The sequence below is a fragment of the Amblyraja radiata genome, chromosome 4 (assembly GCF_010909765.2).
Source record: "Amblyraja radiata isolate CabotCenter1 chromosome 4, sAmbRad1.1.pri, whole genome shotgun sequence".
Lineage (NCBI taxonomy): Eukaryota > Metazoa > Chordata > Chondrichthyes > Rajiformes > Rajidae > Amblyraja > Amblyraja radiata.
Window position 1 is genome coordinate 30,592,995 of NC_045959.1, and position 18,342 is coordinate 30,611,336.

Genomic DNA, 18,342 nt, shown 5'->3' on the forward strand with positions numbered 1-18,342 from the left:
TCCCCCTCCCCACTCCATCCACACTCTTCCCCTCTACCCCCCCCCCCCTCCCGCACACCTCTCTATCTCTCCACTCTCTCCTTCCCTCCCCCACCCCTCTCTCCTCCCCCTCTCCATCTCCCTCTCCTCACCCCTCTCCCTCTCCTTTCCCTCCTCCTCCCACCCCCAGCCCTCCCTCCCCCACCCCCCTTCCCTCTTCCCCACCCCCTTCCCTCTCTCCCCCTGCCCCCTTCCCCCTACCCCTCTGTCCCTCTTCCAGCACTCCCCCTACCCCACCCTCCCCACTTCCACTTCTCTCCCCCTTACCCCACCCCTCTCCCTCTCCGTCCCCCACCCCCTCTCTCCCCCCACCCACCCCTCCCTCCACAATCTTCCCCCTCCCTCCCCTACCCCATCTCCCTCCTCCCCTCCCTCCCCCATCCCTCCCCCCACCTCTCTCCCCCTCCCCCATCGCTCTCCCCCTCCCCTCCCCCACCCCTCTCTCCCCCTCTCCATCTCGCTCTCCTCAGCCCTCTCCCTCTCCTCCCCTCCCTCCCCCACCCCCCTTCCCTCTCTTCCCCACCCCCTTCCCTCTCTCCCCCTGCCCCCTTCCCCCTACCCCTCTGTCCCTCTTCCAGCACTCCCCCTACCCCACCCTCCCCACTTCCACTTCTCTCCCCCTTACCCCACCCCTCTCCCTCTCCGTCCCCCACCCCCTCTCTCCCCCCACCCACCCCCTCCCTCCACACTCTTCCCCCTCTCTCCCCTACCCCATCGCCCTCCTCTCCTCCCTCCCCCCTCTCCCACACCTCTCTCCCCCTCCCCTCTCTCTTTCCCTCCCCCACCCCTCTCTCCCCCTCCCCTCTCTCTTTCCCTCCCCCACCCCTCTCTCCTCCTCACTCTCCATCTCTCTTGCCAAAGACATTCTTGCCATAGAGGGAGTACAGAGAAGGTTAACCAGACTGATTTCTGGTATGTCAGGACTTTCATATGAAGAAAGACTGGATAGACTCAGCTTGTACACGCTAGAATTTAGAAAATTGAGGGGGGATCTTATAGAAACCTACAAAATTCTTAAGGGGTTGGGCAGGCTAGATGCAGGAAGATTGTTCCCGATGTTGGGGAAGTCCAGAACAAGGGGTCATAGTTTAAGGATAAGGGGGAAATGTTTTAGGACCGAGATGAGGAAAACATTTTTCACACAGAGAGTGGCGAATCTCTGGAATTCTCTGCCACAGAAGGTAGTTGAGGCCAGTTCATTGGCTATATTTAAGAGGGAGTTAGATGGGGCCCTTGTGGCTAAAGGGATCAGGGGGTATGGAGAGAAGGCAGGTACAGGATACAGAGTTGGATGATCAGCAATGATCATATTGAATGGCGGTGCAGGTTCGAAGGGCCGAATGGCCTACTCCTGCACCTAATTTCCCTCTCCTCACCCCTCTCCCTCTCCTCCCCCTCCTCCTCCCACCCATCCCTCTCTCCCCCACCCCCTTCCCTGTCTACCCCACCCCCTTCCCCCTTTCCCCCTGCCCCGTTCCCCCTACCCCTCTGTCCCTCTTCCACCACTCCCCCTACCCCTCCCTCCCCACTCTTCCATTTCTCTCCCCCTTACCCCACCCCTCTCTCCTCCTCCCTCTCCCCCTCCCTTCCCCCACCCCTTCCCCTGACCCTCTTCCACCACTCCCCCTACCCCTCTCCCTCTCCCTCCCCCTCTCTCCCCCACCCCATCTCATTCCTCCACTCCCTCCTCCCTCCCCCACAACTCTCTCCTCCCCTCCCCGCCCCTCTCCTCTTCCCTCTTCATCTCCCTCTCCTCACCCCTCTCCCTCCCCCTCCTGCTCCCACCCCCTCCATCTCTCCCCCCACCCCCTACCCCTGTCCCTCTTCCACCACCCCCCCTACCCCTCTCCCCCTCCCTCCCCCTTACCCCACCCCTCTCCCTCCCCCACCCCCCTCTCTCCCCCTCTCTTCCCCCTCGCTCCCCTCTCTCCCCCACCCCTTCCCCTACACCTCTGTCCCTCTTCCACCACTCCCCCTACCCCTCTCCCCCTCCCTCTCTCCCACTTCCACCACTCCCCCCTACACCTCTCTCCCTCCCTCCCCATTCTTCCACTTACCTCCCCCCACCCCCATCCCTCCCCATCTCCCTCCCCCACCTCTCTCTCCCCCCCCTCCCCTCTCCCTCCCTCCCCACTCTTCCCCCTCTCTCCCCCTACCCCTCTCCCCCTCCCTACACTCTTCCCCCTCTCCCTCCCCTCCATCCTCCCCTCCCTTTCTCCTCTCCCCGACTCTTTCTCCCCTCACCCCACCCTCTCTGACACCCTCCCGCACCCTTCTCTCCTCCTCCCTTTCCCCCCTCTCTCCTCTCCCTCCTCCCCTCCCACCCCAACCCCTCTCTCCCCCCTCTCTCCTCTACCCATCTCTGCCTCTTCGATCACTCCCCCTACCCCTCTGCCCCTCTTCCGCACTTACCCTCCCCCCCTTCCTCACCACTATTTCCCCTCTCTCCCACTACCCCACTCCTCCTCCCATCCCACTCTTACCCCGCCCCCCTACCACTCTCCCCTCCCTGCACTCTTCCCCCTCTCTCCCCTTCCCCTCCCTCCTTCCCCTCCCTCCTCCTCCCTCTCTCCCCTTCCCCCACCCCTCTCTCCCCCCTCCCCCCGTCCCTCTCTCATCCCCTCCCCCACCCCACTCTCCTCCTCCCCTTCCCCCCTCTCCATCTCTCCTCACCCCTCTACCTCCTCCCCTCCCACCCCCTCTCCCACCCCTCTTCACCCCCATCTCCCCCCCACCCCCTTCCCCTTTCTCTTGCACCATTCCCCTCTACCCCTCTCCCACCCCCCTACCCCTCTCCCCCCTTCCTGCCCTCCCGCTCTCCTCCCACTCCCCACTCTCCTCCCCCTCTCTCTCCCCCTACCCCGCTCTCCTCTCCCTCCCAAATCTCTCCCGTTTCCTCCACCCCCTCTCCCCTCCCCCCCCTCCCCCCCCTCTTCTCACCCTCCCCTCTCCCCCCCCCCCCCCCCCCCCGCAAACGCGCGTTGGGGAAACAGACCCAACGGGTCTGCACTTGGTCTAGTATGACAATAAAACACTCTTGACACAACTACTTAGGAAGCCTCATAATAATCTATTGATTTATATTCAAGTCTGAAGGGTGAGATATTAAGGCTGATGAGCACAGGGAGGAAATTAGAGAAACTAAAGAGGGAAATAGTAGATAATCATTCATACTTTATTTTAACTTTCATTAATTAAAAAAACATTTATTGAAAAGTCATTAAAGGTCATACCTGATCACAGACATCTCTGCAAACTGGATATTCTCTTGCTTGGTAACAACATGATGCTTCTGCAGAATTAAAGATAGAATATTAAATGCTAGGTTTTGTAAATCTTCTCCAAGCCATAGTGGAAATACAGGCAGAACCCAGGTTATGCAAGGGCTCCATTCTCAAGAACTGTCCATTCTTGGTTTTTCCATGTTAGAAACATCTGAGCCACATGCAAAAAAATTTGTTCAGATTTGCATTTATTGGTGTATTTTTGAATGACAATAAAGTCTTTGATTGATTGATTGATTGATTGATTTCTATAGCTACCCATTGTAGCACGCTGCCTACAATTCTTATAATTCTCTTTTCATCAAATTCTCCCCAATATTAAACAAATGGAACATACATTGTATCCATTTGATAATGAGTAGTACTAAACATATTATTATTACAATCTTGGGATTTGCTTTAACTCAGATTCCTGCACCTCAGGCATTCCATAACCTGGGATGTCCCTGTAATTGGTATTTTTACTGTTAAACACCAGTCAAATTAGATAGGCAAAAACTTGTAAGCAAGAAAAATACATTGCTGACCCCAAGGGTTTAAAATCAAAGCAGTCTTCAAATTACACACAATTTAAATAAAATTACATCAATGTAGAATGGTGCATATCATGGGAATGGAATAGGCAAGTTTTACAGCAAATGGTGAGAAATGTAGGCCAGATGGCATTGTTTTGTTTTAACCAGATCTGGCAATGCTGGCAATGTTGGCATTTATTGCCCATCTGCAAATGTGATGGTAACCTGCCTCTTTGAACTGTGACAGTTTGTGTGAAGTAACACCACACATAATGCTGTTTAGGGGAATTTGGGGATTTAGGCCCTGCAATGCAGAATCGCCAACATAGTTCCAAGTGAAGTTGGTGCATAAATTTAGGTTTATTATTCACATGTTCAATTTTAGGTTTATTATTCACATGATGGCAGGGCTTGAATGCCATCACCTCCTACAAGGTGAAATCAAGAGGCAGCGCAAACGACAGCGAAGCATCACTCCCTGACAAGCGTTCTACGCACGCTTTGATAGGGAGAACACTGATGTGCCTTCCTGAGCCCCCATAGGCCCTGATGGTATTACTGTCACAGTCACATAGGCCAACATCAGAAGATCCTTCAGGGGGGTGAACCCTCGGAAAGCGCCTGGAGCTGATGTTTACCCGGTCGAGTATTGAAAACCTGCGCAGATCAACTGGCTGGGGTTTTTGCGGCCATTTTCAACCTCTCACTGCTGAGGTTCAAGGTTCCCACCTGCTTTAAGGGGGCATCAATAATACCAGTGCCCAAGAAGAGTAAGGTGCTGTGCCTCAATGACTATCGACCAGTGGCACTAACGTCCATGGTGATGAAGTGCTTTGAGAGGTTGGTTATGGGGCATTTCAACTCCTACCTCAATAAGAACCTCGACCCGCTACAGTTCGCCTATGGTCACAATAGGTCCACGGAGGATGCAATCTCACTCGCACTCCACTCCGCATTGTCCCTTGGACAATAACAACATTTACATCAGGCTGGTGTTTATAGACTACAGCTCGGCGTTCAATACCACCATCCCCTCCAAGTTGGTACCAAGTTCACGGAACTGGGTGTCTGCGCATCCCTCTGCAATTGGATCCTCAACTTCCTCATCCACAGACCACAGTCTATTCGAATTGGTAGGAATACTTCATCCTCAGTAACAATCAGTACAGGAGCACCTCAAGGCTGCGTGCTCAGTCCCCTGTTCTACTCACTCAACACCCATGACTGTGTAGCCGGACATAGTGCGAACTCCATCATCAAGTTCGCCGACGGCACTACCATTGTGGGATGAATAACAGATGGTGATGAGTCAGAGTATAGAAGTGAGATCAACCGATTGACCAAATGGTGCGAGCACAACAACTTGGCTCTCAACACCAGCAAAACCAAGGAACTGATTGTGGACTTTGGAACAGGAAGGTTGAGGACCCACAATGCTGTTTATCAAGTCAAGTTTTATTCAAGTCAAGTCAAGTTTTAGTCATCACTTGCACATAAAGTGCAAGTGAAATAAATTTGCCAGCAGCGGTACAATTAAAAAAAACCACACAATACACAATAAAAATGTAACACAAACATCCACCACAGCATTCAGCACTGTGGTGGAAGGCACAACATTTGGTCAGTCCTCCTCCATTTCCCCCCATGGTCGGGACCTCAACCCTCCACAGTCGCCGCTGTGGGCGTCCAGATGTTCAGACAAGGTAAGTCCAGGTAAGTCCTGAATCGGTGCCTCCCCACCGGAGACCGCGGCTTCAAGTTGGTGTAGGCCGCAGGTTGGCGGTTGAAGATCTAAAGTCCCCGCCGCGCCACAGCAAGAAGCACCGCAGACTGCAGGGCCGGCGGTCGGAGCTCCTCTCCAGGGATCCCCGGCAAGGGACCCCGTTCCAGATGGTAAGTCCCCGCTGCGCCCGTGGTAGAAGTAGGCCGCGGACCGGCGGTCGGAGCTCTTCGCCTCCCACGTCCCCAACGGGGGATCCCAGGCTCATTACGCTGCCAGCTGGAGTTCCGCAGACCGCGGGTTCAGGCTGCCGCGGGCCAGCGAACGGAATGCTCCCCCCTGGCTCCCCCCGGCGAGGGCTCGCCCGCTCCGCCACGAAAGCGTCCTCGCTGCGCCCGCAGCTGAAGCCCCGAGCACGTCTCTGGGAAAGGGCGCACCGATCCTCGTTGTTAGGCCACGGGGGAGGTGACATGGAAAAAGTCGCCTCTCCGTGGAGGAGGCGACCAAAACGTTTTCTCCCTTACCCCCCCACACCACCCCCCAAACAAGACACACCGAGAGACATTAAAAACATACATTAAGACACACTAAAAAAAGTAGAAAAACAAGCACACTGCTGGCAGGGCTGCCGGCTCGCAGCGTCCCGACCGACCAATTTCAACGGGATGATGCTGGAGAGAATCAAAAACTTCAAATTCCTGGGCGTGCATATTTCCCTCGATCTTTCCTGGACCCAGCATAATGATGCAATTATAAGAAAGCACATCAGCGCCTCTACTTCCTGAGAAGATTACGGAGATTCAGTATGTCAAAGAGGATTATCTTGAACTTCTACAGGTGCACAGCAGAGAGCATACTGACTGGTTGCATCATGGCCTGGTTCGGCAACTTGAACATCCAGGTACGGAGAAGATTGCAAAAAGTTGTGAACACTGCCCAGTCCATCACCGGCTCTGACCTCCCCACCATCGAAGGGATTTATCGGAGTCACTGCCTCATAAAGGCAGCCAACATCATCAGAGACCCACACCATCCTGGCCACACTTATCTCAACACTGCCATCGGGAAGAAAATACAGGAGCCTGAGAACTGTAACGTCCAGGTTCAGGAACAGCTTCTTCCCCTCAGCCATCAGGCCATTCATATGTGAGGGTACACAAAAATGCTGGAGAAACTCAGCAGGTGCAGCAGCATCTATGGAGCGAAGGAAATAGGCGAGGTTTCGGGCCGAAACCCTTCTTCAGATGGGGGGTGGGGGGGAGAAGGAAGGAAAAAAGGAGGAGGAGGAGCCCGAGGGCGGGGGTATGGGAGGAGACAGCTCGAGGGTTAAGGAAGGGGAGGAGACAGCAAGGGCTAGCAAAATTGGGAGAATTCAATGTTCATGCCATCCGGACGCAAACAACCCAGGCGGAATATGAGGTGCTGTTCCTCCAATTTCCGGTGTTGCTCACTCTGGCAATGGAGGAGACCCAGGACAGAGAGGTCGGATTGGGAATGGGAGGGGGAGTTGAAGTGCTGAGCCACCGGGAGTTCAGGTAGGTTATTGCGGACTGAGCGGAGGTGTTCGGCGAAACGATCGCCCAACCTCCGCTTAGTCTCCCCGATGTAAATCAGCTGACATCTAGAGCAGCGGATGCAGTAGATGAGGTTGGAGGAGATACAGGTGAACCTTTGTCGCACCTGGAACGACTGCTTGGGTCCTTGAATGGAGTCGAGGGGGGAGGTGAAGGGACAGGTGTTGCATTTCTTGCAGTTGCAACGGAAAGTGCCCGGGGAGGGGGTGGTACGGGAGGGAAGGGAAGAATTGACAAGGGAGTTGCGGAGGGAGCGGTCTTTGCGGAAGGCAGACATAGGGGGAGATGGTAAGATGTGGCGAGTGGTGGGGTCACGTTGGAGGTGGCGGAAATGGCGGAGGATTATTTGTTGTATTTGCCGGCTGGTGGGGTGAAAGGTGAGGACTAGGGGGACTCTGCCCTTGTTGCGAGTGCGGGGATGGGGAGAGAGAGCAGTGTTGTGGGGTATGGATGAGACCCTGGTGCGAGCCTCATCTATGGTGGCGGAGGGGAATCCCCGTTCCCTGAAGAACGAGGACATTTCCGATGCCCTGGTGTGGAACGTCTCATCCTGGGAACAGATGCGGCGTATGCGGAGGAATTGGGAGTAGGGGATGGAGTCTTTACAGGGGGCAGGGTGAGAAGACGTTTAGTCCAGATAGCCATGTGAGTCAGTTGGTTTGTAGTGTATGTCGGTCAGAAGTCTGTCCCCTGCGATGGAGATGGTGAGGTCAAGGAATGGTAGGGAAGTGTCAGAAATGGTCCAGGTGTATTGGAGTGCCGGATGGAAGTTGGTGGTGAAGTGGATGAAGTCAGTCAGTTGTGTGTGGGTGCAGGAGGTGGCCCCAAAGCAGTCGTCAATGTAACGGAGGTAGAGGTCAGGGATGGGGCCCTGGTACGTATTGAACAAGGATTGTTCAACGTACCCGGCAAAGAGACAGGCGTAGTTGGGGCCCATACGTGTGCCTATAGCTACGCCTTGTGTTAGGAGGAAATGGAGGAGCCGCATCTGTTTAAAATGCCATTTTCTCCTGCTTGTCGGAGGCGGGGTTCCTCGAGCTGCTAGCTGCTGGTGAAAAATCGATCCGACTTCCGTTCCAGATTTTATTTTGTTAATCGCGACACACTTTAATAATTTGATTAAAATAAAAAGCGACTTCTGACGCCCTCAACGCCTACAGCGTGACGGATTGCACGAATGGGACAAAACAACGGGTAAGTCGTGTATTTTACATATAAACTTGCTTCTTGGGATGGCTTTAATCATATTTTACGTTGCGATAATGTGATTTGGGCCCCATACGAACTGGCAGTTTGTCCTGCCGATATGGGGTTCAAATTCACCGCAAATGCAACGTTCCAATCGATCGCGTTCCAGAAAAACCCACTCGCAAGATGATTATAATAATAATAATAATAATGGATGGGATTTATATAGCGCCTTTCTATATTTTGTGTTATTGTCTACCCATTGTCAATATTTTTATACTCAATATCAGTTTTAGTCCCATGTATTGTGCAAAAAAATTAAAAAAATTATATTGAGTGGATGTTTCTAGATTCATTTATGGGAATTAAACATCAAATTCCTTCCATCTGGCATATTAATTCATGACAGTGAGATTTAAAAATCATGTTATATTGTGAATTCTTTGTGTGATTGGGATTAGTTTGATAATTGGATACTTAGGCTATTTAAAAAATATATAATTTTCTTAAGAAATGGAATCAACAGGACATTCTTAATGGGAAAGTAGTGGGCAGAAAGGCATGTCATGCACAGTTTGAAGAGCAAAAACTTGTAGTTTATAATGCCAAAATTGAAATACAATAATATTAAAGTTCTGATCTTGAGAATATCACATTTTTGAATTTTCAAGGCAGTCTGGATGTTTATTACAATTTCCGTCACAACGGTCAATTTTGTGATTAACTAATTATATGCTTCAATTTCAGGTCATCCAAGTAAGATGCTTTTTTTATTTGCTTCAGAATGCTTCAATCTATAATAACTGAAAATTTCATTCAGTTCTCTTAATTTTTAAGAAAGATGTTCTTTTGACTGTCCTCGATCACAGCTTTTGTGTTACGTCAATGCAAAAGCAATAGGGAACAAGATGCTAATTTCCGAGTATGAAAATGGCCATAACATTTTTAATACTGAAGATATGAAAGTGAATTAGGCGTCAAATTAAACTTCTTTTTATGCTTTATCTGATGGGATAAATTGCAGACTTGATTTTTAAAATCTCAAAATGTTGTAACATTGCCATTAAAAGCATCCCAGACTACACCATTGGATATTTCTTCAGTTGAGTTTGTTAAGAAGAAGAAGGCAATCTGATCTTTAATAAAATTAACAACATTTTGATCTTGAAGCAAAGTAATATTAAATCGCCATTGTTTAGCACTAAACTTGGAATCAGGTAGTTTGATTGATAGTTTCAATGGTGCATGATCAGAAATAGCACTTGCATCATACTCACACGCAGTGACCGATGAAACTAGCCAAGAATCTATTATAAAGTAGTCAATCCTAGAGTAACTATGATATACATGAGAGAAAAAAGAAAAGTCTTTGTCATTTGGGTGTAGGAATCTCCAGACTTCTAACATTCCAGAGTCAAGTAAAAAAGAATTGATAAAACTAGCTGATTTATTTGGAAGCGCATGATCAGATGCAGATCTGTCCATCGAGGGGTTCGAACAACAGTTAAAATCTCCACCCATTATCAAAAGATGTTCATTTAAATTAGGAAAGGATGCAATTAACAGTTTAAAAAACTCAGGGTGATCAATATTAGGTGCATAAACATAGAAACATAGAAATTAGGTGCAGGAGTAGGCCATTCGGCCCTTCGAGCCTGCACCGCCATTCAATATGATCATGGCTGATCATCCAACTCAGTATCCCGTACCTGCCTTATCTCCATACCCTCTGATCCCCTTAGCCACAAGGGCCACATCTAACTCCCTCTTAAATATAGCCAATGAACTGGCCTCGACTACCCTCTGTGGCAGGGAGTTCCAGAGATTCACCACTCTCTGTGTGAAAAAAGTTCTTCTCATCTCGGTTTTAAAGGATTTCCCCCTTATCCTTAAGCTGTGACCCCTTGTCCTGGACTTCCCCAACATCGGGAGCAATCTTCCTGCATCTAGCCTGTCCAACCCCTTAAGAATTTTGTAAGTTTCTATAAGATCCCCTCTCAATCTCCTAAATTCTAGAGAGTATAAACCAAGTCTATCCAGTCTTTCTTCATAAGACAGTCCTGACATCCCAGGAATCAGTCTGGTGAACCTTCTCTGCACTCCCTCTATGGCAATAATGTCCTTCCTCAGATTTGGAGACCAAAACTGTACGCAATACTCCAGGTGTGGTCTCACCAAGACCCTGTACAACTGCAGTAGAACCTCCCTGCTCCTATACTCAAATCCTTTTGCTATGAAAGCTAACATACCATTCGCTTTCTTCACTGCCTGCTGCACCTGCATGCCCACTTTCAATGACTGGTGTACCATGACACCCAGGTCTCGCTGCATCTCCCCTTTTCCTAGTCTGCCACCATTTAGATAATAGTCTGCTTTCCTGTTTTTGCCACCAAAATGGATAACCTCACATTTATCCACATTATACTGCATCTGCCAAACATTTGCCCACTCACCCAGCCTATCCAAGTCACCTTGCAGTCTCCTAGCATCCTCCTCACAGCTAACACTGCCCCCCAGCTTAGTGTCATCCGCAAACTTGGAGATATTGCCTTCAATTCCCTCATCCAGATCATTAATATATATTGTAAATAGCTGGGGTCCCAGCACTGAGCCTTGCGGTACCCCACTAGTCACTGCCTGCCATTGTGAAAAGGACCCGTTTACTCCTACTCTTTGCTTCCTGTTTGCCAGCCAGTTCTCTATCCACATCAATACTGAACCCCCAATGCCGTGTGCTTTAAGTTTGTAAATTAATCTCTTATGTGGGACCTTGTCGAAAGCCTTCTGGAAGTCCAGATACACCACATCCACTGGTTCTCCCCTATCCACGCTACTAGTTACATCCTCGAAAAATTCTATAAGATTCGTCAGACATGATTTACCTTTTGTAAATCCATGCTGACTTTGTCCAATGATTTCACCACTTTCCAAATGTGCTGCTATCCCATCTTTAATAACTGACTCTAGCAGTTTCCCCACTACCGATGTTAGACTAACTGGTCTGTAATTCCCCGTTTTCTCTCTCCCTCCCTTCTTAAAAAGTGGGGTTACGTTTGCTACCCGCCAATCCTCAGGAACTACTCCAGAATCTAAAGAGTTTTGAAAGATTATTACTAATGCATCCACTATTTCTGGAGCTACTTCCTTAAGTACTCTGGGATGCAGCCTATCTGGCCCTGGGGATTTATCGGCCTTTAATCCATTTAATTTACCCAACACCACTTCCCGGCTAACCTGGATTTCACTCAATTCCTCCAACTCCTTTGACCCGCGGTCCCCTGCTATTTCCGGCAGATTATTTATGTCTTCCTTAGTGAAGACGGAACCAAAGTAGTTATCCAATTGGTCCGCCATATCCTTGTTCCCCATGATCAACTCACCTGTTTCTGACTGCAAGGGACCTACATTTGTTTTAACTAATCTCTTTCTTTTCACATATCTGTAAAAACTTTTGCAGTCAGTTTTTATGTTCCCTGCCAGTTTTCTTTCATAATCTATTTTTCCTTTCCTAATTAAGCCCTTTGTCCTCCTCTGCTGGTCTCTGAATTTCTCCCAGTCCTCCGGTATGCTGCTTTTTCTGGCTAATTTGTACGCATCATCCTTCGCTTTGATACTATCCCTGATTTCCCTTGTTATCCATGGATGCACTACCTTCCCTGATTTATTCTTTTGCCAAACTGGGATGAACAATTTTTGTAGTTCATCCATGCAGTCTTTAAATGTCTTCCATTGCATATCCACCGTCAACCCTTTTAGAATTAATTGCCAGTCAATCTTGGCCAATTCACGTCTCATACCCTCAAAGTTACCTTTCTTTAAGTTCAGAACCATTGTTTCTGAATTAACAATGTCACTCTCCATCCTAATGAAGAACTCAACCATATTATGGTCACTCTTGCCCAAGGGAGCACGTACAACAAGACTGCTAACTAACCCTTCCTCATTACTCAATACCCAGTCTAAAATAGCCTGCTCTCTCGTTGGTTCCTCTACATGTTGATTTAGATAACTATCCCGCATACATTCCAAAAAATCCTCTTCCTCAGCACCCCTGCCAATTTGATTCACCCAATCTATATGTAGATTGAAGTCACCCATTATAACGGTTTTGCCTTTGTCGCACGCATTTCTAATTTCCTGTTTGATACCATCTCCAACTTCACTACTACTGTTAGGTGGCCTGTACACAACACCCACCAGCGTTTTCTGCCCCTTAGTGTTTCGCAGCTCTACCCATACCGATTCCACATCCTGCAAACTAATGTCCTTCCTTTCCATTGCGTTAATCTCCTCTCTAATCAGCAACGCTACCCCACCTCCTTTTCCTTTCTCTCTATCCCTCCTGAATATTGAATATCCCTGGATGTTCAGCTCCCAGCCTTGGTCACCCTGGAGCCATGTCTCCGTGATCCCAACTATATCATAGTCATTAATAGCTATCTGCACATTCAACTCATCCACCTTATTACGAATGCTCCTTGCATTGAGACACAAAGCCTTCAGGCTTGTTTTTACAACACTCTTACCCCTTATACAATTTTGTTGAAAAGTGGCCCTTTTTGATTTTTGCCCTGGATTTTCCGGCCTGCCACTTTTACTTTTCACCTTGCTACCTATTGCTTCTACCCTCATTTTACACCCCTCTGTCTCTACGCTCACACATTTAAGAAACCCTTTCCCTTTAACTCCATCCTCTACTAGCCCATTCGACACCCCACCCCCCTTATTCATTTTAAAACCACCCGTGTAGCAGTGGCAAACCTGCCTGCCAGAATGCTGGTCCCACACCTGTTAAGATGCAATCCGTCCCTTTTGTACAGTTCCCCCTTACCCCAAAACAGATCCCAGTGATCTAAGAATCTAAATCCCTGCCCCGTGCACCAGTTCCTCAGCCACACGTTCAGGTCCCGTATCTCCCTGTTCCTGCTCTCGCCAGCACGAGGAACTGGAAGCAAACCGGAGATAACAACCCTGGAGGTCCTGCTTTTCAGCATTTTTCCGAGCTCTCTAAAGTCACGCTGCAGAATATTCATCCCCTTCTTTCCGACATCGTTTGTGCCGACATGCACTACCACGTCCGGATGTTCACCTTCGCCCTTGAGGATTTTCTGCACTCTGTCCGTGACATCCTGGATCCTGGCACCAGGAAGGCAGCACACCATCCTCGCATCCCGTCTGTTGCCGCAGAAACCCCTGTCCGTACCTCTCACAATGGAGTCTCCTACTACAATGGCGTTGCCTGCCTTAGGCCTTTTTGGTTTTGGCTCAACAGCCCTATTCGCATCACAAGCCAGTCCGCCGCCCAGTGTAAACACCTCTTCTGTCCCGACAGCTTCTAAGTGGGTGAACCTGTTCACAAGAGGTACAACACCCGGGGATGTTGGCATTCCATGCTTCCCTCCCGTTCTCACTGTCTCCCACCTTCTCTCTTCCAGTACCTTAGGTGTAACAATCATACTGTAAGACTTGTCGAGGAACGACTCCGTTTCTCGGACGAACCGGAGGTCATCCTCCATTCACCATTACAACTTTTTGGTTATGAAGAACAGCAGTGATCATCAAAAATCTACCATATGGATCAGAAATTGTTTCATAATGAACAAACAAAATTGAGGAGTCAATAAAAATAGAGACTCCTTTCACTTTCGCCTGTGAACTTGAACAAAACTGCTGTCCTCTCCAAAACTTAAAGAATCGCTGATTGTCATCTTTCCTTACATGAGTTTCCTGAACAAAGATAATCTGAGCATTTAGTCTACGAAGAACTTTTTTTTAAAATGTCCTCGTAATGGGATGGTTCAGACCATTAACCGCAGAATCTTGTGTTCATTTCTCCGTTCATTTTCGATATTGCTTCTAAGGTAAGGTCAGAGGTTTCGCCTTCACCACGCTCCTTCCTTGGAGAAGTTTTTTTGCTCTTGTCTCCATCCTTTACACGATTGAAATGTATAAAAGTGTTATCAACACTTTAAAAAAGGTTAAACCGTGTCTTGAAATCAAGTAATAACAAGTAACATTGAAAGAATGGTAAGCATGGAGTTAAAGGTTAAGGGAGCAAACGATGTTACAACCTTACAGCATGCTGCCACTAGGAGTACTGTTTATTTCAGTATTTTAAAATAAAAAGATTTCTTCAGAACAAAGAACTTTAAGTGCCCATTACACACTTGCTCTTTCCCACAAAAGTGCAAGGCAATGACCATTTCCAAGACCACTCCCTCCCTAGGTACTTTCTCCTGCATCCGCAAGAGATGCAACACCTATCCCCTTACCTCCCCGCTCGACTGTGTCCAAGGACCCTAACAGTCTTTTCAGTTGAGGCTGAGGTTCACCTCCAACCTCATCTACTGTATCCAGTGTTCCAGGTGTCGACTCCGGTATATCGGCGAGACCAAGTCCAGACTTGGCGATCGTTTCGCTGAACACCTCCGCTCAGTCTGCCTAAACCGACCTGATCTCCCGGTTGCTCGGCACGTTAACTCCCCCTCCCAATCTGACCTTCTGTCCTTAGCCTCCTCAATTGTCAGAGTGAGGCCCAGCACAAATTGGAGGATCAGCACCTTATATTTACTTGGGTAGCTTACACCCCAGTGGTATGAACATTGACTTTTCTAACTTCAAGTTGTCCTTGCTTTCACTCTCTCTCCATCCCCTCCCCAGTTCTACCACTAGTCTTACGGTCTACGACTACATTTTATTTCTGTACCACTCACTCCCCTGGCATCAGTCTGAAGGGTCTCGACCCGAAACGTCACCCATTCCTTCTCTCCAGAGATGCAGCCTGTCCCGTTGAGTTACTCCAGCATTTTGTCTAACTTCTACCATTTCCAAGGAGTGTCTAAACATGTCCTTAATGATTCCTCCAAAATCAAACAAATCCTTTGCTAATGTCATTTTTATCAGCAAGAGTATGTTAGAGAATGGGATCTAAATGTTAAAGTAAAATATGAAATCCAAGTTTCATCTCACTCTCCTCACTCTTAAAACTTGCTTTCTCAGTTTCTGATGAAAACTTATTCTGAAACATTAACTGTTTTTTCTTGCGATAGATGTTGCTTAATATGTCCAGCATTTATTATTTTTAAATTCCAAACATTCAGCTGTTTTTTTTTTAGAGAATGAAAAGTTCATGTCTCAGGCAGATGACCCCCTGTAAGCAACTTTTGTTCCAAAATAAACCAACAATTTGGCAAAATAAATTGCAAATACTTTAAAAGAGCAAAGCGTTATTAATAATTGGTTAGGTTATTTTCCATGCTTGGAAAACTATGCTATTTAATATATTTAATAGCAATCTCATGCAAGTGAATACTGTGAACACTTCAGTTTAGATTAGTTTAGAGGCACACAATGAAACAAGCTTTCGGCCCACCGTGTCCACGTTGATCACTGATCGGTGGGCGGCGCGACTCTCGTCAGCAGCGGCCTCTGCAGTCCGTCTGTGTTTTATTATTTTATGTCTCGTTTTTATGTAGTTTTTGTTATTTTTTTTGTTGGGGTATGTGTGTGGGGGGGGTGGGGGGGAGGGGGTAACTTTAAAATCTTTCCCCTGCACGGGAGACCCGACCTTTTCTTTGTCGGGTCTCCGTTGTCGTTGGGGCTGCAACGTGGAGCGGCCTCCAACAGGAACGACCTGGGGTTCCTGCTGCGGAGCTGCCGACTACTCACCATCACGGGGCTGGCCGAGACCGGAGCGGGTGGAGCGGTGGTGGAGCGCTGCTGCCACCCGACCTCCGGAGTTTCGGAGGCTGCAACTGCGGGTTTGGCGGACGGCGGCACCAGGAGCCCGCGGGTCCCTGCTGGGTGACCGCTTTTCGGGGCTTCCGCAACGGCGACTTCTCCCGCCCGAGTTGCGGGGTTGAAGAGCACCTGAGCGGGGCCTTACACCATCGCCCCGCGCGGCTTGGAATGGCTGCGGGACTTTGCGAGCGCACGCCGGGGGCTCTAACACCAAGACCCGGTGCGCGACCTTGCATCACCCGGCGTGGCTTTAATGGCCGCGGGACAATCGCCATCGCCAGCCAGGGGCTTTGACTTTGACTCTGACATCGGGGGGGAGAGTGCAGTGGAGAGATAAGTTTTTTTGGCCTTCCATCACATCAATGTGATGGATGTTTATGTAAATTATGTTGTGTCTTGGGTCTATTTGTTTGTAATGTATGGCTGCAGAAACGACATTTCGTTTGGACCTCAAGGGGTCCAAATGACAATAAATTGAATTGTATTGTATTGTATTGTATTGTAACATGGTATTCTCTGCCACAAACTCAAGCATAGTCCAAAAGATCCTTTAAAAGGCAATTAGAAGCGTAAGGACAGACCTCAAGTTCCGTTCCGTTTCAGTTCAGTTTATTGTCACGTCCCGAGGTACAGTAAAAAGCTTTTGTTGCGTGCTATCCAAGATGAATAGCCTCTTTCTGTTGTTACATTTTATAGTGTAGGAAGGAACTACAGGTGCTGGTGTACACGGAAGATAGACACAAAATACTGGGGTAACTCAGCGGGACAGGCAGCACCTCTGGAGGGAAGGAATGGGTGACATTTTGGGTTGAGACCCTTCCTCAGACTCTTCTGTTATAGTCCTGATTTATTAAATCCATTTGATATAGAAATCTATCAATCTCTCTTCATGTGAGGTTTGTTGATTTTTTCATCCGTAATCATGCCATCTTGGATTTTTGTTGATTGATCTGCAGGGTGAGGGTGGACTGCCTTCCATCACAACGATGTGATGGTTTTGCCTTCCATCACAACGATGTGATGGATGTTTGTGTAAACTGTGTTGTGTCTCGGGTCTTTTTGTTTTGTAATGTATGGCTGCAGAAACGACATTTAGTTTGGACCTCAAGGGGTCCAAATGACAATAAATTGAATTGTATTGTATTGTATCCATACACTAGTTCTATCCTACATACTTGGGACAACTAATTAACCAACAAACCTGCATGTCTTTGGAATATGGTAGGAAACCGGAGCATCCATAGAAAACCCACGCGGTACAAACCGTATAGACAGCACCCATTGTAGGGATCGAACCTGGGTCTCTGGCACTGCAAGGCAGCAACTCTACCGCTGCGCCATTGTGCCGCCCTTAAATGGTCACCTTCAATGCCAGTGATGTTAACCATTTGGACCTTTTGTCTAGTCCAAAATAGTTTATTCTTGTTGATTGTCAATTATCTTTAAAATGGTGAAACCAGAAATGTCACGGAAGGTACGCTTTTAAAAAAATCACTTTCCAAACATAATTTCTCCACCTCAACATTAAAATATTTCCAAGTCTCAGCCGGGTCTTCAGACATTTTCCCTGCTCTCATCTCCAGGTTTAGTGTCTATTGCGCAATGGCTCTCTGTGAAATACTTTAGGACTCACCAATTTTAAGCAGTAAGGCAATATATAAAGTTACTGCATTGAAGTCCAGAATTGACAGAGGTTCCCATTGTTAATACTAACTGAGCCTTTAAAGTTTCACCTTTCGCCACTATCAGCTTGACTACTAGTATATCTCCTAAATAATCTTGACTACACTAGTTCATAATAGTTAGAATTATGTCAATCATGCAGGACGACAAAGCAGATCTTAGCAATGGAACATACTTTAATCCTTGACCAAATGCACTGTAGTTAACTATAGATACTTTCAAATCAAAAATGGACTGGAGGCCAACATATTCATTTCTTCATAAAATTCCTCATACAAACTAATTGGCAGTTTTTCCAAGAAAATAATGCTCTGAACAAAACAAACAGGGAAAACATACAAACTCAGTACAGACTGCACCCCAGAAGCTATAAGGCAGCAACTCTACAGTCTGAAGAAGGGTCTCGACCCGAAACGTCACCCATCCTTTTTCTCCAGAGATGCTGCCCGTCCCGCTGAGTTACTCCAGCTTTTTGTGTCTATCTTTGGTTTAAACCAGCATCTGCAGTTCCTTCTTACACAACTCTACAGTTGTGCTGCTTTGAAGCTTTTGAAGATTAGCAGAGGCAGCCAAAAAGCCAAGTGGCTTCAAAAACAGAA

General features: G+C 48.1%; 1 protein-coding gene across 2 annotated transcripts in view; it reads right to left on the minus strand.

The window, feature by feature from the left end:
- reck (reversion inducing cysteine rich protein with kazal motifs) overlaps positions 1-18,342 on the minus strand; it is a 148,450-nt gene that overhangs the window by 89,883 nt on the left and 40,225 nt on the right. For both annotated transcript variants that reach the window (XM_033019186.1, XM_033019185.1), the window contains exon 5: positions 3,273-3,331. In XM_033019186.1, the coding sequence (XP_032875077.1) occupies positions 3,273-3,331 (59 nt within the window). The remainder of the gene's footprint in view (positions 1-3,272; positions 3,332-18,342) is intronic.